The sequence below is a fragment of the Chlorocebus sabaeus genome, chromosome 17 (assembly GCF_047675955.1).
Source record: "Chlorocebus sabaeus isolate Y175 chromosome 17, mChlSab1.0.hap1, whole genome shotgun sequence".
Taxonomy (NCBI): domain Eukaryota; kingdom Metazoa; phylum Chordata; class Mammalia; order Primates; family Cercopithecidae; genus Chlorocebus; species Chlorocebus sabaeus.
Window position 1 is genome coordinate 39,515,865 of NC_132920.1, and position 27,881 is coordinate 39,543,745.

The 27,881-nt window shown below is 45.5% G+C and overlaps 1 protein-coding gene across 3 annotated transcripts in view; it reads right to left on the reverse strand.

Annotated features, from left to right (window-relative positions):
• KIF6 (kinesin family member 6) overlaps window positions 1–27,881 on the reverse strand; it is a 392,212-nt gene that overhangs the window by 21,026 nt on the left and 343,305 nt on the right. For all 3 annotated transcript variants that reach the window (XM_007972706.3, XM_007972713.3, XM_038006040.2), the window contains 3 exons: window positions 6,515–6,599; window positions 4,459–4,594; window positions 1,023–1,120 (listed from right to left, as the gene is read on the reverse strand). In XM_007972706.3, the coding sequence (XP_007970897.3) occupies window positions 1,023–1,120; window positions 4,459–4,594; window positions 6,515–6,599 (319 nt within the window). The remainder of the gene's footprint in view (window positions 1–1,022; window positions 1,121–4,458; window positions 4,595–6,514; window positions 6,600–27,881) is intronic.

The following is a 27,881-nucleotide window of genomic DNA, read 5'->3' on the forward strand; positions in this document are numbered from 1 at the left end:
GTTGAGTGCACTCTTATCACATCATATCACGGGGACTGTCTGACACCTTCTTTTTTTTTTTTTTTTTGAGACGGAGTCTCTCTCTGTCACCCAGGTCGGAGTGCAGTGGTGCGATCTCGGCTCACTGCAACCTCTGCCTCCTGGTTTCAAGCGATTCTCCTGCCACCACACCTGGCTAATTTTTGTATTTTTAGTAGAGACAGGGCTTCCCCATGTTGGCCAGGCTAGTCTCGACCTCCTGACCTCAGGTGATCCACCCACCTTGGCCTCCCAAAGTGCTGGGATTACAGGTATGAGCCACTGTGCCTGGCCCTCTGACACCTTTTTTAAAGCCCTATTTTATATTTCCAATGTGAGGGCTCAGAACCCCTTCAAACCCAAAGGATTGCTCCTTGGTGCCAGAGATGGAGGCCCCACACATACTGTCCTGGCCTCTGACATCGGACGGACAATGGCAGGAGGCATGCATCATTGGTAATACGCCCTGGGTTGTGTGGTTGGAAACAGACAGTAACATGGTTGTGGGGAAGTAGAGTCCCTGCTGGTCATCCCATCATTTAGGGAGACTGGCTCTGGGCCATCCTCATGTGCTATTGGAGGCTGCCTGAATCCTGGCTAGGATGAAGAGCTCTCCTGTGTCTCAGTAGGCTGGCTACCCACTGTCCCACCACCACTGTTCCCCAATCCCCTCTTCTCCCATGCTATGACCCTGTTCCATTCCTGCCAACCCCTTCTTCCCACTCAGGAGACAGGACCAGGGCTTGATTGTGAAACTTCTTGTCTCTTGTTACCATGGCAGTAGGTCTACTGGTTATCAGAACTAGGGACTGAAGGGGTGTGCACTCCAACCAGCTTGAAAGTCACTGTCCTGAGTATCTACGACTAATTAAAGGGTAAAAGGAATTCATCCTCCTGGATCATATGGCTTATCAGGAGACATGAGAGCCACAGGAATAGGTTAAAGAGAAAGGTAGGGAGCCTTTTCTGGGAACTCTAGCACCTCTGGTGAGTTCTCACCTTACCTTTTGTTAGAGAAGAGTTGGGACTGTTCATGCAGGGAGTCAGATGTCTGGAGAAACGGCTTTGTGTGATCGAGTGAGTTCACTGCTGGAGAGCTTACCTGTTGGCCCCAGAGGGAGTTTCACAGTGTTAGTTTGAATCTAATGTCATAGGAAGATGTTTTTGATGTAATTCTTTTTTTTTTTTTTTTTTTTTTTGAGATGGAGTCTCGCTATGTCGTCCAGGCTGGAGTGCAGTGGCGTGATCTCGGCTCACTGCAACCTCCGCCTCCTGGGTTCAAGCAATTCTCCTGCCTCAGCCTCCCGAGTAGCTGGGATTACAGGCGCCTGCCACCACACCCAGCTAATTTTTGTATTTATAGTAGAGACGGGGTTTTGCCAGGCATGGCCAGGCTGGCCTTGAATTCCTGACCTAAGGTGATCTGCCCACCTTAAAAGTGCTAGGATTACAGGCGCGAGCCACAGTGCCTGGCCTTGATATAATTCTTAAGGGGAACAAGGCAGCTATAAAAGTTAGTATACACAACGTGTATGGCCAAAAACAAATCGAGACATGATAATATCCATAATGATGGGCATCAACATATTATCTAGGGATGGTAGAATTATGGGCAATGTTTAATTTATTCTTTATGCTTTCCTGTGCTTTCCAAGTTTTCCAAGTTGAACATGTATTCCTTTTTAGAGATAGAAAAGAAATGTTTAAAATGTTATCTTCATTCTTCAAAAATACTTTCTGGTTTTGCTTCTCTTTGTCCCAAAAACCCCCTACTAAAGTCAGGAGACATCCACCAAGCACTTTGTGTAAGTGAACAGCTCTGCCATGGTGCTCTGCAAGTTGCACGACCCCACATAGGCCTCAAGAGCAAGGCATACATCACAGCTGGTCTAAGTCTTGGCAGAATGCCCTGTAACCCTGCTGGAACATGAGCCATACAGGAAGCTTGCGAGTGGTTGCTACTAGGTTATTTCCCACTTGCTTCCCTATCTTCCCAGAAGGTTATCCTAGAAGTTTCTTGTCACCTCTCTTGTTCCGATAAGGTTTGGAGCTTCCTGCCTCTGCCCACTCAGGGTACAGCTGCAGACTATAGAACTGCTCAGAGGAAGCATAGAATTGGCCCCTCTGTACCGGTGTATCCCACCATCCCCCTTGTTGTCATCTGGTCCCTTTTGTTTCAGTGACATCCTGTGGTGCAGAGGACACATGGAGCTGACACCCTTGCTTACTCGGGCTTTTGCTGTCTCTGTAAGTCATACACTGTCTGAATGTATCAGCTTTGCCTGGACACTTCCCGAGTTTCACTGGATGACCCTTGTTGACTGGACAGCGGTGGACTCCCTCGGGTGCCAGCTGGGGAAGGCCTCATTCACTGATGAACTTGCTAGGAAGGGCTCTTAACTTGGGGTCCACAGACAGAATCCAGGGGCTCTGCCAACATGGATGGGAACCAATCACATCAGTATTTTCCCTAGCTGCTACCTGAAATTATTTTTCAGTGATAAGTGTAGACAAAAAACCACAGAAGTATTAGCAATAGCTGTGACTTTGTCACCCACAGAAATCAAGCATATTTTCATATCACCTGACAGTTGGCGCAGAGATCTTGAAATATTGTGTCATTTCATCATTACTTTGAACTTATGATAAATATTGGGCCCACACCTAGATCTTATTAATTAATGCATTTTAAAAGTGGTACACATATTCCCAGACCATAACTCAGAATATTTTGATAACTGTATTTCATTCTAACTAGTTTTCTTTGTTATCTCATGTATTGAATTTTATCCAAATATTCTTCTCTGTTGTCCTGCCACATGGCCACTTGGTATCACACTGGTTATTGCTTGGCTATGTCCTTGGCAAATCATCTTCTCTGGCTCTCAGATTTCTTGTCCTTAAAATGAAGGGATCAGCCTGTCAGATAATCACTAAGCGTTCTGCCAGCCAGACAAGGGATCTGATTGTGCGTATTTTGGCACTTCCGCTGTGCCACAACTGAAGAATTCCATGAGGAAAACTGAAACTGGGATTTTGTGCTTACACTTATGGACAGGTTATTTCAGCCTTCATCAAACAGAAAACTTCTAAGAATTTGTCTAGAAAATATACAAAAAATTATCTACACATTATGTTTTGAGTAAAAAACTAGAAACCACCTAAATATTCAATGGTAGGAGATTAAAACATATTTATGTGATAGAACAGAAACAGCCATTAAAACAAGCTGTAGGATAATAACATGAAAAAATAGCCATGCTATACAATTAATTTTTTTGTTTGTTTGTTTGTTTTTGAGACAGAGTCTCGCTCTGTCGCCCAGGCTGGAGAGCAGTGGCACGATCTCGGCTCACTGCAAGCTCCGCCTCCCGGGTTCATGCCATTCTTCTGCCTCAGCCTCCCGAGTAGCTGGGACTACAGGCGCCCGCCACCTCGCCCAGCTAGTTTTTTGTATTTTTAGTAGAGACGGGGTTTCACCATGTCAGCCAGGATGCTCTCAATCTCCCGACATCATGATCCGCCTGCCTCGGCCTCCCAAAGTGCTGGGATTACAGGTGTGAGCCACCACGCCTGGCCTACAATTAATTTTTTAAAAGCCATTTGCGATACTTGAACAGCTATATGATTTATTATTATTATTATTGTTTTGAGACAGGGCCTTGCTCAGTCACCCAGGCCAGAGTGCAGTGGGTCTATCACTGCTCACTGCAGCCTTGACCTCCCAGGCTCAAGCACTCTGCCCATCTGACTCCCAGGCAGCGGAGACTATAGGCACACACTACCATGCCTGGCTAATTATTTTTATGTTCATTTTGGTAGAGACAGGGTCTTGCCATGTTACCCAGGCTGGTCTTGAACTCCTGGGCTCAAGTGATCCTCCTGCTGCAGCCTCCCAAATTGCTGGGATTACAGGCATGAGCCACCGTGCCCAGCCTGATTCTATTTGTATAAAAACATATGGATATATATGCATAGAAATCAAGGTAAAAGAATATAATCAAACATGTTAATATCAATTACATTTAAGTAGGGAAATTATGATTTTTACTTTCTTTGTGTTGTTCTGCATAGCAAAATTTCTATAATTCATATTCACATATATATGACTGTGATAAGAAAAACAATAAATGTTGTCAGTAGGAAATCACTGGAGAATATCACACAAAGCATTGGTGGCAAACCCACTGATTTTTGGGAGCTGCATCTTTTATCCCTAATTTTTCCATTAATCAGGCAGAATTTTAGGCATGAGAGCAAGGAAACAATGAACCCCTGACCTTTCATCATCCTTGTCACTACAGTGAGCACCTGCTTCATGAGCAGGGGCTGAGAACACGGGGGCCTGTGGGCCAAAGCCCCCACTGTGTCTCTTGACAGCCCCAGTGGGGCTGCATGACTGGGCCCTCCCCAGCTTCCCTGATGTTCCCCAGGCCCTACCTGCAGGTTGGTGGCCTCCTCTGCCCACCAGACTTCAAACTCTTTCTGTAGCTTCACCTTGGCTTTGTCCATGAGCAGCTGCAAGTGCTCGATCTCCACCTTCAGGGCTTTCAGGCGAGTGAACATTGTTTTATACCTGTGGTGGAATTGGGGAAGAGTCAGTGCACTGCTGTCTTGGAGCGGGGGCTGTAAATGAATCCCGTGTCTCAGAATCCTGGCAGAGCTGCCCTGGTGCTCAGGGACTGGGACCCTATAGGAGCTTCGGAGGCCAGGCTACGGCACCAGGGTTTGAGTCCATCACAGAGAAGCAGAGGGAGACATTTTGGTCCAGTAGGCCCATAGGAATCTGTGTGTGAGATGAATGACCTCTCCCCCAAGAATGAGAACTGCCATTTGCTGAGCACTTACTAAAGCATAAGCATTGCTGCAGGCACTCAACATATACAAGCTCATGTAATCCTCCTCACAACCCTATGGAGGAGATGCTATGATTATCACCTCTATTTTACAGATTCAGAACCTGAGACAGGTATGAAGAGGTTATAAAACTTGCTCTATGGGACAGAGATAACTGAGGAGCCAGGATCTGAACCCAGGTGGTCTGGTTCCAGAACCACAGTCTTAACTGCCTCGCCATTCTACTGGCTCACCTTCATGCTGAGGACCAAAAGTAACACTGTGCTTATGAATGCACACATATATTGGTTTTGGGAATGCTAGAATGAATCAGAAATTGTCCAACAGGAAACAGTCCAATAGACAGGTCGAAGATATAACTTGACCTCTAAGATGACACTGAGATTGGAAATGTGGGCCAAGGGGACAAGATGAAGATGGAGTAAAGACACAAGAAGAATGGGTTGGAGGCTGGGTGCAGTGGCTCACGCCTGTAATTCCAGCACTTTGGGAGGCCGAGGCGGGCAGATCACCTGAGGTCAGGAGTTCAAGACCAGCCTGGCCAACGTGGCAAAACCCCGTCTCTACCAAAAATACAAAAATAAGCCGGGCGTGGTGAGGGGTGCCTGTAATCCCAGCCACTCTGGCGGCTGAGGCAGGAGAATTGCTTGAACCTGGTAGGTGGAGGTTGCAGTGAGCTGAGATTGCACCACTGCACTACAGCCTGGGAAACAAAGTGAGACTCTGTTTCACACACACACACACACAAAACAACAAAAAAAACAAAAACAAAAAAAGAATGGGTTGGAAAGAAACTGAGGAAAATGAACAAAGCGAGGGAGAAGAGAAGGTGGACGACTGGGGAGGGCCCCAAGGGAGTGGAGAGCGACAGCAGCGTGTGGGCTCAGGTAGTCAGGGCTTTCTGTAGGAAGACACCTGCACATCTGCTAGGAGCCACCTGAAGACCAGCACCTGGAGCTCTGATCTCCTAGGTTGTGGGTAGCGGGGCAGGGGAGGTGCATGCCAGGTCAGCTGGGGGTTGGGGTGAAGAAGGGAGTGCGCTGCAGTGGCACCACCAGCTCCTTGAGGCAGGAAAGGTGACTTTAGTCTCTCCAGAGCCTACCCATGGCATGGGGGAGATAGCACACATGTGCTAAATGCATCAATGAATGAATGGATGCAGCTTGATCAGCACGTGGAGCAAGACTCGATGACCACGCTGTATACCAGGAATGGCTACATGTCTGTTTATGCTTGAGGCTCCTCACTCTGTAAGTGAAGTCGTTTGGAGACCCCAAATGCCTGCAGCTGCGTGAGAGTATGACGTTCTCAGGACTCGGAGGGAAGTGGGCTTCAGCCACAGGCATGCGGAGACCACTGTGGTCGTCATACTTCTTGGCTCCCGTAGGTGGCAGCAGTGGACAAGCCCAGCTACTTCCCGGGCCTGGCTTGGCTTGTTCTACATTCTAACCTCATGTTGCCTGGGGTCCTGCCTTTCACACCTGCCTGCTCAAAGGCAGCCCCTCCTCCTCCTGCTATTCTAGGATCCAGCTGCTGCACCCACAAGTCCCTGAGTAGCTGCAGCCTTGGGCAGCTCCAGGATGACACTGAGACCCTGGGAGGCTGGGCTCGGGCTGTGTGTGGCTAAAAGGAAGGGCACCTTCTCTTTTCTTCCTCCAGTTGTGATCGCAGCTTCTCCTCCTGCTGGTCTGGCATCAGAGGCACCGCCATGTTTTCTGAGATTCCTGTAGAAGGAACGCAATGGGATGGTGAGAAAGAAAGGTAAAAGGAAAAAGTGTGATATCTGGGCAGATGACAGAGTTCAAGGGCACCCCAGGAAGAAGGGGGCCCCTGTGAGTTCCTTCTGGGGCCTCTTGGTGGCAACCTCTGCTCAGCTGAAAGCCCTGAGAGGAGCAGCTTCCAGGGTTATTGTCCCTCTGCTGTCCCTCCCACTGCCAACATCTGTCACTGGAAGGGAATTCTCCCTCTACTAATCTTTTCACTATTGAGCTCATTCATTTCCTGTTGAGTCTCCAGGGAAGATGCAAAATAGCATTTCCCCATCCTCTGATAAAGAGCCCTTCAGGGCTGGGCACGGTGGCTCATGCCTGTAATTCCAGCACTTTGGGAGGCCCAGGCAGGCAGGTTACCTGAGGTTAGGAGTTCGAGACCAGCCTGGCCAACATGGTCAAACCCCATCTCTACTCAAAATTCAAAAATTAGCCGGGCGTGGTGGCAGGTGCCTATAATCCAAGCTACTCTGGAGGCTGAGGCAGGAGAATCACTTGAACCCAGGAGGTGGAGGTTGCAGTGGGCCAAGATCGCACCATTGCACTCCAGCTTGGGTAACAAGAGAGAAACTCCATAAGAAAAAAAAAAAAAAAAGCCCTTCACAAACAAGGAAACCTCTCTAAACCATCTGACATCTTTCTCTGCACAAGTGGAGTGCTGAATTTCCAGCCTCAGAATCATGTCTCCTGTTTTTCACTCCCTCTGCAGCAGTGGTTCTCAAGCCTGATGAACTTAGGCCATGTTAATTCACAACCAGGGTTGAGCCCAAGCCATGGCGACCGGACCATGATGGGGCCGGGGGAGGGCTGAGGACATCAGCAGGTATCAGCTGCTGCGCATGTCTGTGTCCCTCTGATGCCAACCTCTGTCTTCCCCCACGTGACCGCCACTGGTTGCCTGCTCTGGCTAAAGTGCTCATCTGAAGCCGACTCTCTCCTAGCCCAGAGTATGGGGACTTTTTATTCTCCTAGGAGTCTCTTCGTGGTTGCCCTGCTTTTCTGAGCTCCATAGACAACATCTTAGAAGTCACACAGCCCTGCTTTTTACTCCGTGTAGGGGAGACTCAGCTGTGGTCCACATGCTTCCAGACATGCTCAGACTGAATCCTTATAGTATTTATTTGCCACAAGTGTTATTACTCCCATTTTACAGATAAGGACACTGAGGTTCAAAGAGGGTAAACTGCCCAAGCTAGGTGGCTAACTTCAGGAACCTTGGATTCAAAAATCCCTTCGAAAACATTTCTGACAGAGGGTCATCTGCTTTCTGCTCAAATACTTCCAGGGATGAGGAGCTCACTACTTGGCAGGATAGCACATTTCACGGTGGACAGCTCTGTTTCCTCCTACTTTTGAGCCAAGACATTTCCCACTAACTTCTTTTCACCTCTACTTTGGCTCTTTGGAGCAGCATAGCATATTTTTCTTCTTAATCCGGTGGTCCCTTAAATATCTGAACAACAACATCAAAATACCACGTGTCTGGAACTTTTTTTTTTTTTTTTGAGACGGATTCTTGCACTGTCACCAGGCTGGAGTACAGGGTGCGATCTCCACTCACTGCAACCTCTGCCTCCCAGGTTCAAGCGATTCTCCTGCCTCGGCTTCCTGAGTAGCTGGGACTACAGGTGCGCACCACCACACCCAGTTAATTTTTGTATTTTTAGTAGAAACGGGGTTTTACCATGTTGGCCAGGATGGTCTTGATCTCTTGACCTCATGATCCACCCGCCTTGGCCTCCTAAAGTGCTGTGATTACAGGCGTCAGCCACTGCGCCCAACCCCCCTTTTTTTCTTAGGCTGACTCCTGCTCAATCTGTCCCCTGAAGTATCAGCGACCTGGTTACTTTCCCATTTATCTTAAGTATGAAGCCTAGGTCTGGACATAATAATTCCATAGGTCTGAAAGGTACAGAGTAGAGTAGGGCTCCTCTTACCTTTTAAAAATTTAAGCTCTATATTTTTGTAGCAGGTGAATTACTAACAATGACCATTTATTGGGGGCTTTCTGTGTGCTAAGTTCTGCCAAATTCTACTAGGCACTGGTCGAGGTCCTCTAGGTACCCTATTGCTAATTCTCAAAACAACCCTTCAAGGATGGCATTGCCATCTTGTTTCAACCAGATTCTTAGTCTCAGAGAGGGCCGTGGATAACCCAAGGTTACACAGCTGCTAAATAGCAGAGCTGGGACGTGAACCCATTATTTTTTTATTTTTTATTTTTTTATTTTTTAATTTTTTTTCCTGATTCCAAGGAGCTAAATGTTTCTACCAGATAGCCTCCCTAACGCTGCTTGTGATTTTTAGCAGCTCTGTCGTGGTTGGCCCCTATTAAGCTTGTGGTCAGTTTTAAAACTTGCATTTTTTTTAATAAGTGATTTTGTCAAAATGCATTCTGTTTCAGTGTGATTGTCCTTTTGATCCTGAAGGTACCACTTCACATTTATTGGCAGCCTAGCCTGCTGGAGGTCCTTATTCTGTCACGTCATTATTCTTCCCCTTTGACTTCCTTACCCATTTGTTACCTGTGTTTTTTATGTCATTAGCTTATTGATAACTATGCTAACTGGATCATGGTTCTGTCTGTCATCTTCCAGGTGCCAGTGACCCCCTTTTCCTTGTGTCAATTGCCAACTTTAAATTGACAGGAAGAGCAAGTGTCTTATTTCATTATCTAAACACAGGAAATGCAGATACCATCAACATCCCACCTGAAGTCCACACTGTCATCTGTGTTCGTGCAATTTACTGGTTCAGATGAGGCAGCCCGCCTGTCCATATCACCCTCAGCCCCCAAGTCTCAGGCACAGGAAGCTCTCAAGGGCAGAGATTGGGGTCCTTCTGCTCTGAGTGTCTTCCCCCAGTGCTGTGTTCAGACTCCATGTATAGGGTGCACTCAGTGCCTCGCATGTTTGCTGGTCTTGTCTTCTTTGAAAGTCGTCAGACAAAATAAACAGAAGGAAGTATCTTAACATGAAACTGACAACGGCAGGACTTTCAATGGACAAATTATTTCCTTTTTAAAAAGTTTCAGAAATGGGCCCAGGTATCTTCCAGACTGCTAAAAAATAACACTGTGAATCTCCTTCCTCCTTTTAACACTTTTGTCCCCACCCCAAGGGCACCCCTGAGAAATTCAGTGAAGCCCCCCTCTGCTGTGACTGGCTAGATGTCCTGCTGCAAGCCCAGCATGTGAGAGGCTCTGGAGGTGGGTGGAGGAAGAGCTGCTGGACTCACACAGGCCCATCTCACCCAGCCAGAAGAGGCGGTCTCCAGGGCTTCGTGAACAGACAGCAGAAGGTACAAGGGCCGGCCGGGCTGGCCTGCTCTTCCGTATAAAGGCTGCGGTCACCCCGTGTGAACACAGAGCCCCTCTGTAGGAGGCAGGCTCTTGCCTTGCGCCATGGCTGGTTGTCTTTTCCTTGGGCGGGTTCCCCCACAGGTCACAGAGTCTCAGGTGCCCTGGAAGTGTGTGGGGTGTTCAGGAGCCTTAGGCAAGGAGCACATTCTGAATGCCCCTGACACAAGCATGGGATGATAACATCAGCGCCATCTAAGGAGTCACTGGAGCCCAGTCCCCGCGCAACACTGCTTTCGTTCTCACCACCCCAGCTGGCAGACATGATCACCTCTGCTTCAGTCCGGAAGACCAAGGCTTAGGGTGACTAGGTGGCTTGTGCGATGCCACAAAGCTACCAAATAGCGCCAGGCTTTGGATCCAAATCTAGTCACTCATCTGCTTATTTAACAAATGTTTATCGAGCATTGACTATGTGTCTGCCCCTGTTCTAGGGGGATTTCAGGGGGGAAGACAGACACTAAAACAACAAATAATCGAGTCTGCAGCATCATGCCAGGGATCGGAAGGTGCTATGAGGAAAGACGAAGCTGGGTAAAAAGACAGGATGACAGGGTGGAGGGCTGCCATGCTAGGTGGGGGGTGAGGGCCTGTAAGCCGGGGGACATTTGAGCAGTGGCCTGAATGGAGGGAGGGAACAGGCATGCAGAAATCGGGGCGCAGAGTGTACAACAGTAAGTGCAAAGGGCCTGAGGTGTGAGCCTGCTTGCTGCATCTGACAACAATGAGAAGGCCAGGGCGCCTGAGTGGTTGGTAAGGGAAATCGTGGTGGGAGCCGAAGTCGGTGAAGAAACTGAGACCAGACCCTGGCGGATCTTGTGAGCCACGGTAAGGACACTGGCTTTGAGAGAGATGGGAGGCTGCAGTATTTTGAGGAGAGGAATAGGCTCGATCTATTCCTTTGAAAGCTTTTGAGTGTTTTTGTTTTTTGTGTTTTTTTGCTGATCAAGACAAAGCTACTCCAAACTGAACAACAGTTAATGTGGAGGTGGCGCCAGGAAGCTGGGAGTCTGTTGAAAGGGTCTGGGAAAGAAAGCTGGGGCAAGGGACCTTGGGAAGCCAGAATGAGGGCACAGCACACCCCACGACACAAACTACCCACGTTGTCATGACAACCAAATGGGCCTGCTGCCCGAAGTGATGTTTGCTTGGTGCAATGCATTGCAGCCTCACCAGGAGACAGCCTCTGGCTGCTTCTGATGTGTTCTGAGGCTTGGCTCATCAGTAACCTCTGAAGAGAAATAGGGGCTGGGAACTCAAAGGGAACCAAACAAAAGCGACTGAGCAAGAACAGAAGAAGAGGGAGTAGCTACAAAGGGCATTTGAGTTTTGTAGGTCTCCATCCCCACGGGGACTCTGGCCAGGGACAGAACCTCCCACCACCTGACAGGAGGCACAGGGAGCCCTCCTTTCAAGGACAGGATTCTGGCTGGGACAGCAGCACAGGAGGTCACAGTCCCGAGTGGCCTGTGAGGTCACACTGTTCATCTGTGGGGAGACAGCTGCCTCCAAAGCAGTACAAAAGCAAGAGAAGGGTTTCACTCAGTGGCTGTAGGTCTGAATGGCACACAAGGAAGAAGCCCTGAGCAGTCAAACAGAAACTGAAGCTTCAACTTGGGAGGACGCACAGTCCCAGGCTGACCTTATCTCTGAAGTCACGGGTGTTTTGGAATTAGCCGTGCAAGGACCAGAGGGGCTCTTGCTGGGAAGGGCCAGCCAAGATGTGGACCCCCTCCTTCCTAATTTCTCCTGGAAAGTTCTCTGTAACTCCTTGTCCCACTTCCCCATGCCCTCCTCTCAAATGCTCTCTCCCCCACGCAGTTATTTGATGTTTGAAATGTGCAGAATCGTTTCTTTGGTTCAGTGGTTCTCAACTGGGGGTGCACATCAGAATCACTTAAGGAGCTTGTAAAAGCACACAGACAGCTGGGCCCTACTCCAGACCTACTGAGTTAAAATTTGTCGGTAGGTCCCCTGGTGATTCCGAGGCTCGCCCCTTGTTAAGAAACACTGCTTATGGCTTCAAGCCCAGTTTTAATGCAAGTACTCCGTGCAGAAGTTACTGAGAATACAGGCCCTGCAGACGTTTAGATAGGATGGTGTGTGGGAGCTAGCATGTCCCCTACATGCCTGCCTGCTTTCTAGACCTTTGGGAGCCACTGTGATAAAAGTAAAAAGGGCTTCAGGGGTTTGCAACCAGGAAAACACACTCTCTGTAAGGTTGAAACTGCCTGCATCTGGCCCTTGTAGGTGCTTGATAAAATCTGAATAATGATAACCATCGCACAGCTGCTCCCTGGGTTAGGAATGTCATATGTATTGTCTTGTATAATCTACAACTCCCACTCTAGGTGGGGAAACTGAGCTCTGATAGAGGAAGCAATCTGCCCAGGATGGCGCTGCCAGTAAGCAGAGCTAGGGGGAGAACTGGCTCTGTCTGATTTCAAAGCTGGTGCCCTTTCCTCTGTAAGTGATTCCGATAATGAAGGAAGCCACAGGGCAGATTATTGAAGTCTGTATTGACTCATCGTTGGTGTTTGAAGGTGTTGCTCTTTTCCATGAATGCCTTTCAGATCTGGGTTGGGGCTGAGAGAAAGTCTTAGTGTCTTCCCCTGGTGCTGGCCTGTGATGTCTGACCTTTAATAACCGAAATCCATGACCTGTGCCCCAATCCCACATGGCATTTGCAGCTTGCCTGCTGGGTGTGAAGAGCTATCTACCTGCGCTCCAGGGTCAGCCCACAGAATACCCACAGCCGGCCTGTTCCATGCCCTTGGCTGGACTAGGAATCTCAAAGAGGATGATGTTGAAATTTCTGACCATTCACCAAAGCCAAAAGGGGCCCCCTGGGCTTCTGTAGAGCAAAGGCTATGGGGCCCACATGGCCGTTGCCTAGCCAGTGCCCTGCGTGGGAAGGGGCGGTGAGTTATGTGGCTCTACCATGGCAGACAAGACATCAGAGCCAGGAGGCACTCCACCTGGTCGTCTTGGCCATCCAACTATCCAATTAATGATTCATTTGCTGAATACCCACTCTGGGTCTCCTTGGGGCTCAGCTGTCTCACACAACCATAGATCACTTCAGCTTCACCTTGTTCGAGAAGTCAAAGTGTCTATTCTTATGGAGATTGATGGTGTTCATAGCTCAATTACCACAATGGTCAGCAGCTCAGAGGCAGATTCTGGCTTCCCAATCAGACCACTGCCTGTTTAATGGCTCAAATTTATTATCAGCTGGAGCTGTCACATGCCGACGGGTGCTCAGTGCTGCCATCCATCCTGGTGTTGATTTTGTAATACCTTAGCGGCCCCAGGCATGCCCAGATTTAAGGGTGTGCTAAATGACCCTGCGATACATGGCTGTGCCTGATAATTTCTTGGGCACACTCACCCACACTGCCACAGGCCCTGTGCTCACTGCCACTGCCTTCCCTTCAGGAAGAGCACGGCACTCTGTGAGAAGATAAATGGCTGTACTTTAGTACAATCAGGAACGTGCCAGATGCCTGCTTGTAGCAAAACCCCAGCCCTGACAGTCCCCTCATAGAAGGCCGTCCACTGTCTCTTCCTGTGTAAGTAATCTTCCCTGCTATGAGTGTGGGCCTTTGCCCAAGGTTGTCCCCTGGGATGGCGGCCTCTCTCCTTCAGATCTGCTCCTTCTCACCACCATGTTCTCTGTGGAGGAGGCAGACGATAAAGTCAGAGGGTCAGCGTGCACTACGGTCAGTCGGCAATATAAAGGAGACCCTAGGGCCATACGCCATACACAGGGAAGACATTCCTAGTCTTATTACTGCTTGAACTTGGCATGGATCCCATTCGTGGTCACCTCTGTTCAAATGGGAGCTCTCTCTCATCTCTCTCCACCACTCCTGCTGGAACCCCAGATATATCTTTTTGTTACTGGTCTGCATTTCTCTTATCACCACCACTAAGAGCCTGGCATGGTGATTTCTGGGTCTGACCCACAAAGTCCCCCTTTTACCCCGGCACATAGCACCTCTCCTAGCCTACCCCTCCAGGGGCAGCCTTCCAGTCCACTGTGACTTTCTCACTCCTCCATTGGAAGTGTGCTTGAAGTTCTGAACTCAGGTTTCTCTCAAAGTTTTGAGTACCTTGGCAGTTCTCCCTCCTGTCGCTTTAGCCTCATGGACTTGTGACCATATGGCTCAGTGCAGTGGCTTCTCAGAGACCTTAGTAGGAAACTTGCCATGCCTACAATCCAGCTGCATCGTTATTGCACTGGACCAGCCAGGGGCAATGTTCTCAGGACACATATGATCTTTTGGGGAGAGCAGTTTTTCTTGCACCTATAAGAGCCAGCACAGGCCTTCTTCCTATGAAAACCTCTAATGAAGATGGTTAGTAGGGTTCCATCAATTCTCTTGACTGGCTAATCAGAGAAATTTCAGGAGTTTTTAAAATTGAGTTGCGGATCCTTCACAAAGCTGTCTCCCTCTACTTTTGGAAAACATACCTGCTACTAGCCAATTTGTAAATTTATCCTTTCATTTGGCAATAACTTATCATATATTGGAGTCAAAAGTGAGTTCTGAGACAGACCACACAGTAGAACTGGCACCTTTTCAAAGTGAAACGGCGAGAGCTGGCTAGACAATCCACACACTCACATCAGCATTTGAAAAGGGCCAAAATAAATGTTTGACGAGAATTCCTTGAAAAAGAGCAAGCAGTTTGCCTAAGCCTACCTCCTCTCCCTCCTTGGGGGTGGTGTGTGTGGAGATGCATCTTCCTCCCTCAGGGCCAGTGAGGGAGCCTGAGAGACCATGCAGAAAGTTTGCTGAGAATTCTCAGGGATCTGTGTGGGTGTTGGGGGTAGGGGGCAAGAAGGCCAGAGAGCACTACTGTCTGATTTTTCTTCAGGAGCTCTAGAGGGTGGGGAATGGGCTGATGATCTGCTAGCGGTAAGAGCAGGGTTACTACTGTGTTTCTGTTGACCCAACATGGGCTATAAGCACAGAAGAGAGGCAGGTTAGGGGCACTTTGGATTAGTGGTATGCTGGTAAGTGTTTAACAACCAGCTCTCTGGAAGAGAAAAGCCCTGATTTTCAGTGTTTGCCAATTTTGGGGGTGCAAATACTCCTGTTCAGTCTACCAACATGTTGTTCCTGAATCTGGAGTTGGGGAAAAACACACACAATCAGCCCTTGTGAGCCAGTGGGAGCTGGCTCTAGCCCGCCTCTGAGCTCCTGTACTGCAACACTTGACACTTACATTCTTTCTCACGGGGCCACCAGAGGGGCAATGGGAACGCAGGAGAAGGAAACTTGGAGGCGGGCAACCTGGGGGTGGTATGCTGGGCCTATTCCTAGCCCATTGGCTTCTCTACCCTCTTTTACCTTCCTTACACCCTCTGTCTGGGCTCCCAAAGTGGGGAACAGCAGCAAGCAACTGGAGGGTAGGAGGAGAGAGTGGCCAAGATGTTTCTTCACGGGAGACATCTCTGCGGGGTCACAAGCTGGACACATGACTTGACTGAAGGTCACAGTATCAGATGGCGAGGGCCTTTCTGCACAGCCCTGACAGTTTTTAAATTCCAGTGACTTCTCCCTGTCTTGTCCAGGCCTAGGGACAGCAATGCTTCCTGCTTTGCTGCAGTGACTATCTCTGGGGTGCTCTCCCTTGCAGTTTCCCTATACTCTGCTTATGCCTCTGTAGATAGGTCTTTATCCAATTATCTTCACAACGTCTCATCGGAGTGCTGACATCTGCTTCCTGTTAGGACTCCGACCCATATAGGTTCAAACTGGGTAAGGAACTGTCCAGTAAGGCACATTCCCTTAAGTTAAGGGACCTGCTGGTGAAGGACCTCCAGAGACCCATGAAAGCACCCCAAATTAGGAAGAGTCTGCTTTCAATATCTACCAGGCCCAGAGAGTCCAAGGCCACATTACAGCAGAACCATTCAAGTGAGATTTTACCAACAGCCCTTCCTCCCTTTCTTCTTTCCTCTAATCCCTTCTTGAGGAAATTGAGCCTTAGCAGGCTGAGGAAGGGATAGAGTTAGAAAGACAGAAGCTGATGACGATTTCCCTCTCCTCCTGACAGTTGGCCTGAGTTGGGGTAAGGGAGAGAAGTCTTATCTCTTGGTGAAATTGGAATTATTAAGATCGCAATTACAATATAAAATGACCACTCTTTTTGGTTTGTAATTAACAATGAATGACCAATTCAGTTATGGGGTTGATCAATTTCCATCCAGGGGCAGAGGAAGAACATTCCCTCCTACGAAGATGGAAAGAGACGGTGAGAGAACAACAAAAAACTAACCTTCAGGGCACTTCCCTGTATCACTCATGTCAGGCACACCATCGACAGCTATTAAGTCCCTACCAAAAATCAGGATGTGCCTGGGGAAGAAAATAAGTGGTAAATTTTCTGTTTTCACTTTTAAGTAAAACGATCCTGACATAAATGGTAGTGAGGAGAATTAAGATTAATCAGAATTGAATTGGGATTCACTTTTTACTACGATTTCTATCACAAGGATTCCACTAAAAAAGTAATTTTTATTTGATCTATGAAGCCTTGGAATCTAATCCTTCATAGAGTTCTGGGAATTATTATAAACCCTTCCAAACACAAAAAGTTCAGAGAATGATATAAATAACACCCATGTACTGACTATATTTTGAAATATCTAAATAGTTTTCTGCAGTTTCATTTTTTAATTTTAAATAGAACATTGCAGAATTGGTAAAAGCATCCTCCACAATTCACTACCCTTTCTCCTGGGCAGGCTCCTGGTTCTTTACAACAGCTCCCTCATGATTTCTCAAATAGATATCAGGATTTTCAAAATACCACTTAAAGCTTTCTATTGGTTATTTAGCACCCATCATTTGTATTTCAGCACAGCCAACCTTGGTTTCCTGTTGGTTGGTCTTTCCCAACCTAATCATCACCTTCTCTGGGGAGATGGGAAAGACTTACCCAACTCCATTACACATGCAACAGAACTGTTCCTAGGAAACACCGAGGCCTTTCTGGGTCCAAGATTTGCCAAGCACAGATGGCGATTTTCATCATGTGTAAAGGAAAAAGAGGACAGATGGAGGGGCCAGCCATAATACATTCTAGTCTAGCAGATGAGATGCAGAGGCTAGAATTTTGTCTTCTATATGTTTGGTCAAATGCCTAATTTGCTCAAAGCAGCACCTATGATTTCTGCACATTTGCATGATGAAAAAAAAATGGCTCTGACAACTGGTAACAAGATCATCTGGGATCAGTGCTTGAAGGAATAGACAGCCCCTTCTTGGATGTGATTGTGTTTTTTTTGCAAGAAAGAGTGATCAGTGATGTCTGTGAGTAAATATGGCTAGAGCAGTGTAGTAACCGTGTCTTATGGAGGCCTTCAATGGTGCTGATGGCCCACAGCCATGGTCAGCTCTGTGGCAAGGAGTCTGAAATTGTCTCTGTTTGCTGATGACTCGAATTTATATATAGAAAACCCTAAAGACTCAGCCAAAAAACTTCTGGTTGATAAGTGAGTTCAGTAAAGTTGCAGGATACCAAATAAGCATATAAAAGCCAGTAGAATTTCTATATACTAACAACAAACTATCCAAAAGAGAAATTAAAAAAAAATCCATTAATGATAACAACAACAAAAAACCCCAAAGAACAAACAAACAAAAATTGGGTGTAAATGTAACTAAGGAGGTATAATTGAAAACTACAAAACACTGATGAAAGAAATGGAACAAAACCCACAGATAAATGGAAAGATATCCTGTATTCATGGATTTGAAGAATTAATATTGTTAAAATATTCATACTACCCAAAGCAACACACAGATTCAATGCAATCCTTATGAAAACTCCAATGTTATTTTTTATGGAAATAGAAAAAAATCCTAACATTCATCTGGAACCACAATAGACCTTCAATAGTCAAAGTAATCTTGAGCAAAAGTAACAGAGCTGGAGGCATTACACTCTTTGTTTTAAAAATATACTACCAAGCTATAGTAATCAAAACAGCAGGGCACTGTGATAAACAGACACATTGACCAATGCAACAGGAGAGAAAGCCCAGAAATAAACCTACATATTTATGGCCAGTTGATTTTTGACCAAGGTGCCAAGATCATACAATGGGGAAACAAGAGTCTCTTCAATAAAAGGTGTTGGTAAAACTGGATATCCACATGCTCAAGAATAAAATTGGATCCCTATCTCAAACCATATAGAAAAATTACCTCAAAATAGATGAAAGACTTAAATATAAGATCTGAAACAGTAAAACTACCAGAAAAAAACATAAGGGGAAAAGTTCAACAACACTGGTCTAGGCAATGATTTTTTGGCTATGACCCTGAAAGCATAGACAACAAAACAAACATGGACAAATTGGATTATATCAGACTAAAAAGCTTTTGCACAGCAAAGGAAATAATCAACAGACTAAAGAGATAACTTGGAGTGGAAAAAAATATTTGCAAACCATACATCTGATAAAGGGTTTATATTCAAAATATACAATGGACTCAAACAACTCAACAGCAAGAAAACAAATAACCCAATTTAAAAAATGGGCAAAGGACCTGAATGGATATTTCTCTAATGAAGACAGACAAATGGCCAACAGGTTCATGAGAAAATGCTCAACATCCCTAATCATTAGGGAAATGCAAATTAAAATCACAATAAGATATCACCTCACACCTGTTAAAATGGCTATAAGAAAGATGAAAGATAAGTGCTGGTGAGGATATGGAGAAAAGGGAACCCTTGTACACCATTGGTGGAAATGTAAATTAGTATAGCTGTCATAGAAAACAGTATGGAGGTTTTTCAAAATACTAAAATAGAACCACCATGTGATACAGCAACCTTGGTTCTGGGTATATAGCTGAAGGAACTGAAATCAGTATGTTGAAGAGATATCTGCATTTCCATGTTCATTGTAGCATTGTTCACAATAGCTAAGACATTGAATCAATTCATCAATGGAAATAAAATGTGGTATATATACACAATGGAATACTATTAACCCTTAAATGAGAAGGAAATTCTGTCATTTCTAGCAATGTGAATGAAACTGGAGGACATTATGCTAAGTTAAATAAGCCAGGCATAGAAAGACAAATACTGCATGATCTCACTTATGTGAGAATCTGAAATATTATGAGAAATTGAACTCATAGAAATAGAGCCTAGAATGGTGGTTACCAGGGGTAGGAGGTCAGGAGAGGGAGATGTTGGTCAAAGGGTACAAAGTTTCAATTAGACAGGAGGAATGTTTTTGAGATCTATTGCACAGCAGGGTGACCACAATGAGTAATAATGGACATTTCAAAATTGCTGGGAGTAAATTTCAAATGTCTCGCCACAAAAAAAATCTGGGTAAGTGTGGCAATGAATATGTTAATTAGCTTGATTTAAACATTCCACATTGTATACATATATCAAAACATCACAATATACCCCCAAAATATATATAATTATGGCTTTTCATTTAGAAAGAATATTAAGATAAGCAAACAAAAATACCAAAAGTGGTTGAGTAATGAATGGCAAATTTGCTCTCTCGGCTTCAGCTGGGACATTGATCTCCTGCCCTTGGACGTTGGCACTCTGGCACTCAGGCCTTTGCACTCAGACTGGGACTTAAATTTTTGGCTGCCCTGGTTCCCAGGCCTGCAGGTTTGGACTAGAACTACCCTAGAACTACAGCTAGACTTTCCTGGGCCTGCAGCTTGCAGATGGCAGATTGTAGGATTTCTCAGCCTCCATGCTGAGTGAGCCAATTCCTTATAAGAGATCTCTCTCCATGTATCAATATATTTCCTATTGGTTCTGCTTATCTGGACAACCCGGAGTACTACACAGGGTGAATGCTCTTTTTGCTAAACCGCAGTTGCTATTACAGGCTGCCACCAGGGCTGACATACAGTCTTCCTCTGCTCTCCAGAATGGTTAGTGCGGGCGCCTTAAACCACTCAATGGGTCTGAACCCTTGGCAGTTGGGAACTGGCAGGGAAACGGTGAGGGGGCTCCTCCTCACTCCCAGCCTCTCCCTTGCGCATGGAAATTTGGCTAAGGACCTCATGTCACTGAAGCTGGCCCTATATTCACAAGCAACTGTGGATTAGAATTAAGTGGTGAGACATTGTTGGTTTTACAGTTACCTGAATTCTTTTGGAACCAACTGAGATGTCATCTCAGCCTTAGGAGGCAGCTGCATCCTTTATATCCTGCCTTATTTCAAGGAGTCAACAATTTTATTTAATTTATTTATTTATTTCTCCTTATTTCAAGGAGTCAACAAGGAAAACATCTGTAATCCATCCAAGCCCTCCCACGTCTCCGCACCAAGGTTGCGAGTGGTTCCTGCATGTCTGAAGGAAGCCTGCATTCACAGAGGTAACACTGTGCCGCTTGAGGGCTGTGGAGTGCTAGGGATTCATTTGTTCATTCAACAAGCAGTCAGTGAATGCCAGCTAAGCCTCGGGAGCTGTGCCCGGCACTGGGCCATCATCTGGTCCAACCACATCATTTTACAGACGTGGAAACCTAAGTGCAGAGCCCCTCAGCTGCCTGGCTCATCTTTAAGACCAAAATGTGAGTCCTAAGTCTCACTCATTCATTCAATAAACACTTAACGGAGGACCAACTGTGTGACAGTCACTGTGCTTGGTGTTGGGGAAAGAAAGCGGCTCTGTCCAGTGGGGGAGCCACAGACTAATCATCACTGTCTAGTGTGACGAGCTGCATCACAGAGGGATATGTAGAGTTCTGTGTGAGCCCAGAGGGAGCTGAGATAGCTCTGGGGAGGGGAAATTTGGACTATCTGACTTTGGAAATGTTTTAAACAGAGCTGTGATATCGGAAGAAAGAAGCTATATTAAAAGCTGCAGAACTCTTTCTTCAAATATAAGCTTAATGGAAAAAAAAAAAAAAAGATCCGAAGTTGTTTTGGTTGAATTTGAGTGGGCGAGAATCCCAAAGCTGCGCTGTTTGCACAGTGGCTGTCCTCACCCTTGCCTCGTGGTTCTCAAGGGGCTGTAGAGAACACGTAGGTTGCACAGAGCACATTTTGAAGACCACTGGGCTAGAGGATGCTGGAAAGGCCCCTTCAGTTTTTCTTTTCTTTTTCTTTTTTAAATTTGCTCTGTCTCCCAGGCTGTAGTGCAGTGACATGATCATTGCTCACAGCAGTCTCGACTTCAAGGAATCTTCCCACCTCAGCCTCCCAAGCAGCTGGGACTACAGGTGTGTGCCATTGTACCTGGCTAATTTTTACATCTTTTGTAGAGATGAGGTCTCTCTATGCTGCCCAGGCTGGTCTCCAACTCCTGGCCTTAAGTGATTCTCCTGCCTTGGCCTCCCAAAGTGCTGAGATTACAGGCATGAGCCACTGTGCCTGCCCCCGCCACCGCCCATCCCCCCCATCTCCCTCATCTCCCCATCCCCCTCATCCTGCCCCCTGTCCCCCCGCCCCCATCCCTGTTTCAGTTCCGTCTCACTCAGTGGTTCCTCTCCACATCCTTGGATTCCCGGTTTCACACACTGGATCATGCTAGGTGCTCAGTGAAGTCTGGGGAATAAATGGTTGACAGTCCGGCCTTTTGCTTTCTCTGAAATTTGTTGTTGCTCGGTGCAGAACTCCAAAAAGCACTTCAAAACTAAGTGTTCACCAATTTTACATCAAATGGGAGAAGGTGGCATCAACAGCCAAGGCCTGTCTTTGAAAAACAACAGGGATGCCACAAGAGGTCACTGCAGGAATGCCGGTTGCGGGAAAAGAGCCCTCTCAGAGGACGCAGTAAAACAGGGAGCCAGCGGCTTCAGAGCCTCTCTCTAACCCATAAGGCCCTTGCAGGGGACTCGGAGCTGCCTCTGCCTGATTTCCCAGGTCAGGTAGTGAAACACCAGCCAGTGGCCATCTCAGGACCCCAGGTGGCATCACAGTCGATTGGCTTGTTCTTGGGGGCTGCTTTTGTTCAAGGAGATCTTTGTTCCTGGGGCAGTGAGAAGAGGGAGGAGGGAGGTGGGAAGAGGGGTAGTGCCCAAGAGGTGGTATTCGTGGGGGAATCTCAGCCATCCTTTGGAACTTGTTGATCTTAAGCTTGTGGATATTTTCTTTTTTTAAATTAATACTATCAGTATAACTATCTTCTACAACAGTATATGAAACATGCCTGCAGTCGAGGAAATGGGATGTTCCAGTAAGCTCTGTTTTCACAGAAGTTGGGTCAAGGGTAATCAGAGAAGCGTAAATGTAGAGACACCCCCACCCCACACACAAACACACAAACCACACACACATATAACACATACAACATATACATACCACAAACACACCACGCACACACAAACACACAAACCACACACACATACACACCACACACGCAAACACAAAACACACATACAACATATCCAACACACCATATACACACACACCACATGCCACATATACATACATACAACACACCTACACCACACACATACCACATATACACATACACACAACACATATCCATACCACGTACACACACACCACATGCCACATATATACACCACACACATACATACACAACAGACACACATATACACACACCCCAACTAACCCAAACTATTTCCCACTCTTCTCTGTGGTTCAGAATCCTGCCCATTCCTCAAGACTCAGGCCAGGCCTGTGATCTTGGTGACAACCCCCCGGGGCCACTCCTCCTGGTAAGAATGGAAAGTTCTCATGGCCTGTCCCTCTCACCTGACATGTTTCACATGCTGTTTGGTAGTGTGATGTATCTTTTAAATTTTAGCCACAGGCACCTGTTAAGGGTTTTGACTGAACCGAACAAGATCCAGCCCTGATCAAATATTGCTCAGAAGAGATATTTGAGAGAGAAGCCACAGCCCATGTTCCTGGGGCTGGATTCTTCCAGTTTTAGTCCTGCTCTGTGTGGCCATCAGAAAGCCGAGTACCTGGATCCTATTATCTTGGCCGCTCACATAAACGCTTTCAGTGAGTTATGCTTTAATGTCAGGCTTCTAGCTTTTATAGAGGGTCGATACAAGAATCATCTGGTTGAATAACATTTCGGTATCTTTTGTAAAACTGTAGTTGAAGACATCGTTCACTGTGTCACTCAGTGTCCTTTATACAAGGATCCACACGATAAATTCTGGCTTGTATTTAGTTCCAGGAAGAAATTCTATTTTCTGCAGATAAATTAGTTAGTATGCTTCCTGCTGTCAGAAAATGAAAACTATGTAACTCTGGGTGCCTCTTTTTTTGCTTAGCAGCTAGACAAGAGAGAGCCAAATTTATTGCCTGTGTGTTGTAATTTGTTCAGCTGTGGAGTCCAAAAGCACTTATGCCTTCTACTTCTTTTAAATGGACTTATTTTATGCTCAAATGTCTCATTGTGCTTTTGCAGAAATGTGTGGCTCTGGAAGTCACCTGGGGAAGCCTCATTTGGCCATTGACTTGGCCTATTTATTGCTTGTGCTGGCTGCTAGGGATGCGAAGATGAATTTGACTGCACCCACCTTTCCTGGAGCTCACATTTTAGCATGGAGAATATATATGGAAATAAATAATTACAAAATAGGGTTGGTGCCTTAACGGAGACCCATGAGGTGGAGGCAAAAGCAGACTTGGGGAGAAGGGGTCAGGGAAGGCCTCATGGAGGAGGTCAAGGTTGAATTAGTTTTGCGACTACAGTGGGAAGAGGACAGTGAATGGAAAAATGTAGGTCGCTGAATCTGATACTTAAAAAAAAGGAGTTGTCTTTTTATGCATATGCCAACTCATCCTGGTTAGATTGGAAACTCTTTGAGGACAGGCACTGGATACAGCCCTCTGTGGATTCCATGATGCCTGGCAAAATGCTAAGGGCAGTGCAGCGTGGTGGTTGGAGCACTGCTCTGGACCCAGGCTGTTGGCCTTGCATCCATAGCTGAGCAAAGTTAGGCAGGTTTCCTTAACCCCTTTGGGCCTTAACTGTAAAGTGAGGATAATAGTAACATCTACGTCATGGGGATGTAAGCATTAAAGAGGAAACCCATGTAGAGAACTTAGTAACATGCCTGGCACATGGTAAAGTACTCAAGAAACATTTGCTGATTAGTCTCATCTGCATTATCAACAATACTAAATCATTTGGGGTCGACAGTACAGCAAAGTGGTAAAAACACACAACTGAATTCAGCAAAGCACTCTCAGCTCAGCTAGCTGAAACTAGTTAAGTTAGTATCATTTCCAAATGATGCCTAATTTAAAAATAGTATTGTTCTATTGTTTCCTGAAACAGTGTGTGGGAGTCAGCTCTCCTCTGAGACCTGATGATGTTCTTAGAAATGGTTATTGATATTTGTCTTAAAAGACACCCCCAGCTCTGACCGTCACATCTAGGGAGCTCACAGGGCCCAATACTTCTTCAGCCTCCTTTTTGTCTTCATTAGCTCTCCTGTTCACTAAGTTTTAAAAGGACCAGGATTCGGTAGATGTTTATGCTTTCTGATGTATTTTGGGTGAGTCATAAATGAAGAAAGAACCATAATCTTGATTTTCAGCCAGGAAAGAGTAGAAATCCTCATAAAAGCACATGCACAGTCACGCGTGCGTGCACACACACACAGCCTTGAAAGGGCCATCCATATGCCATTGGTGTGGTGGCAAATGTTTAACAGCCACTCTCTGGAAAAAAAAAAAAAGCCCCATTTATAATACTTGCCAATATCCTTGGTGTAAATATTTCCAGCACGGCTGATTTTAAGCCACCAGGGTGATGTTGCTAAATGTGGATTTGGGAAGAGAGGCACAGCAGCGCACCATCACATGGTGTTCCCACCACACAGATACAGTGGATACAGATCACTTCCAAAGCACAGCTAATAACACAGTGTAGTAAATTAGGAAGCGGTGAATTTTGAGTACTTGTTACCTTTGTTTCTTAATATAACTTATTTAATCATAAACTTATCTAATTTAATTTTAATCACATCTTTGTTTAAAAATGGCTCCCCAAATTCCTGGAGTGTTAACAATTTATGCTTTTATGGACTGAGCCAGCTCAGCACACCACTGGGAGTGGCTTATCATCATCCCTGGATGATTTCTTCCAAATGGTGCCTCTCACATCACCACTACGTCTTTGTTCCTTTGGGATATGGAATTGCCTTTACAGAAATTTCCCTGGGCACACATCTACTTACACATCCAGAGACATATTCTTACGCAAAACATATAAGAAAAGCTCTCTTGATCCAACTTGCTCATCACCCTTCCCCACAACAAACCCAAACCAATCACACCCACACTTTCATGAAATCATAGGAACTTGTAGGCAAAAGAAAGAAACAGTAACAGAGGAAATGCTGAGAATGGAGAGTGAGAGAAAGTGAAAAGAAGCAGACAAAGGGAACAGAATGAAAAGGGTGACAGTAGTACAAGATACACAAAAAAGACAGAAATGAAAGGGGGTGTACCACTGAGTCACTTCTTTACTCTTAGATCTGAAGCCTGAATTATAAAACATCAGGGAATCCAGATATACTGAGTAGGCTGCCTTTACTCTTACAGGAGCCCTCTGTCCTAGCCTTCAGCCCAACTGCTAGGCTGAAGGGTGAGGGTTAAGGTTGTATAAACAATCTGTCTTGAGAGGTTTCTCTCAATGAGGAGACTTCCCATCTGAAATGTGGCCACCTGGGACACACAAGCTCTGGCAGTTCCAAATCTCCATCAGACAACCTCCTAAGGAGTTTGGATGGCAACATGGCATTTAATCTCAGAATGGCAGCTGGGAGATGTTAACACTTCTTCTCTAATTGGGATAGTATGCTTTTAAAATAAATAGGTATTTCAAATACTCTTAATTAGACTTCCAGCCAAAGTGCTTTCCGTTTGAAGTTTGCTGATTACTTCAGGCAAAGCTAGGCGCTGCTGAACCTGACACCTGCTGTAATTCAGAAGACTTCCAGAGAGATGAGCAGAGGAATTAAGGCACAAGCCTGTGATTGAAAACATACAGCAGTTTTCCAAAGGCCCAGGGAGTGTCTGCTCCAGCTGCAGGGACTATCCCTGGGAGGGGCGGGGACTGGGCAGCAGAAAGGATGGAAGATCTCTTGCCCACAAAGCCATGGATATGGCTTCCCAGACCCAAGATGAAAATTGCCCCTAGAGTTGAGTGGTATTTTTCACATCATTGTTTCTTTATTTTTAAATTTCCATTTTTAAATTTTAGATAGAGGGGTACATGTGCAAGTTTATTACAAGGGTACATTGCATGATGCTGAGGTTTGGGCTTGTATCGATCTCGTCACCGTGGTAGTGAACATTGTAACCAATAGGAAGTTTGTCAGCCCTTGCCCCCTTCCCTTTCTCCCTCCCTCCTTTTGGAGTCTCTGATGTTTGTTGTTTCCATCTTTATGTCTGTGTGAACTCAAGATTTAGCACCCACTTATAAGTGAGAACATGCGATATTTGGTTTTCTGTTCCTGAGTTAATTCATTTAGGACAATGACCTGCAGCTGTATTCATGTTGCTGCAAAGGAGTGATTTTGTTCTTTTTTATGGCTGTGTAGTATTCCATGATGTGTACCACATTTTCTTTATCCAATCCACCATTGATGGGCACCTAGATTGATTCCATGTCTTTGCTATTGTGAATAGTGCTGCAATGAACATATGTTTCAGTGCGTGTGTCTTTTGGTAGAAGGATTTATTTTTCTTTTGGTATATAGCCAGTAATGGGATTGCTGGGTTGAATGGCAGTTCTATTTTTAGAGCTTTGAGAAATCTAGAAACTGCTTCCCAGAGGAGGTGAAATAATTTGCATTCCCACCAGCAGTGTATAAATATACCCTTTTCTCTGCAACCTTGCCAACACTGTTATTTTTTGACTTTTTAGCAGTAGCCATTCTGACTGGTGTGAGATGGTATCTCATTGCGATTTTGATTTGCATCTTTCTGATGATTAGTGATGTTGAACATTGTTTTGTATGTTTCTTGGCCACTTGTATGTCTTCTTTTGAGAAGTGTCTGTTCCTGTCTTTGCCCACTTTTTAATACGGTTTTTTTTCCCTTATTCATTCATTTAAGTTCCTTATAGATTCTGGATATTAATCCTTCATTGGATGCATAGTTTGCAAATATTGTCTCCCATTCTGTATGTTCTCTATTTACTCTATTGAGAGCTTCTTTTGCTGTGCAGAAGTTCTTTAGTTTAATTAAGTTCCATTTGTCTATGTTTGATTTTGTTGCATTTGCTTTTGGGGTCTTCATCATAGATTCATTGCCTAGACCAATGTCTAGAAAAGTATATCCTAGGTTTTCTTCTAGAATTTTAACAGATTGAAGTCTTACATTTAAGTCTTTAATCCATCTTGAGTTCATTTTTGTATATGGTTAGAGGTAGGAGTCTAGTTTCATTCTTCTGCAAATGGTTAGTCAGTTTTCCCAGCACTATTTATTGAATAGGATGTTCTTTCCCTATTGTTTATTTTTGTTGATTTTGTTGGAGATCAGTTGGTTGTAGGTGTGCAGCTTTATTTCAGGAGTTTTTGTCTTGTTCCATTGGTCTATGTGTCTGGTTGTGTACTAATACCATACTGTTTTGGTTACTGTAGCCTTGTAGTTCAGTTTGAAATTGGGTAATGTGATACCTCCAGCTTTGTTCTATTTGCTTAGGATGACCTTGGCTATTTAGGCTCTTTTATGGTTCCATATGAATTTTAGAATAGCTTTTTTCTAATTCTGTGAAAAATGACATTGGTAATTGGTAAAAATGACAATTGGTAAAAATAGAAATAGCACTGAATCTGTAGATTGTTTTGGACATTTAAACAATATTGATTCTTCCAATTCACGAGCATGGAATGCTTTTCCATTCGTTTGTGTTGTC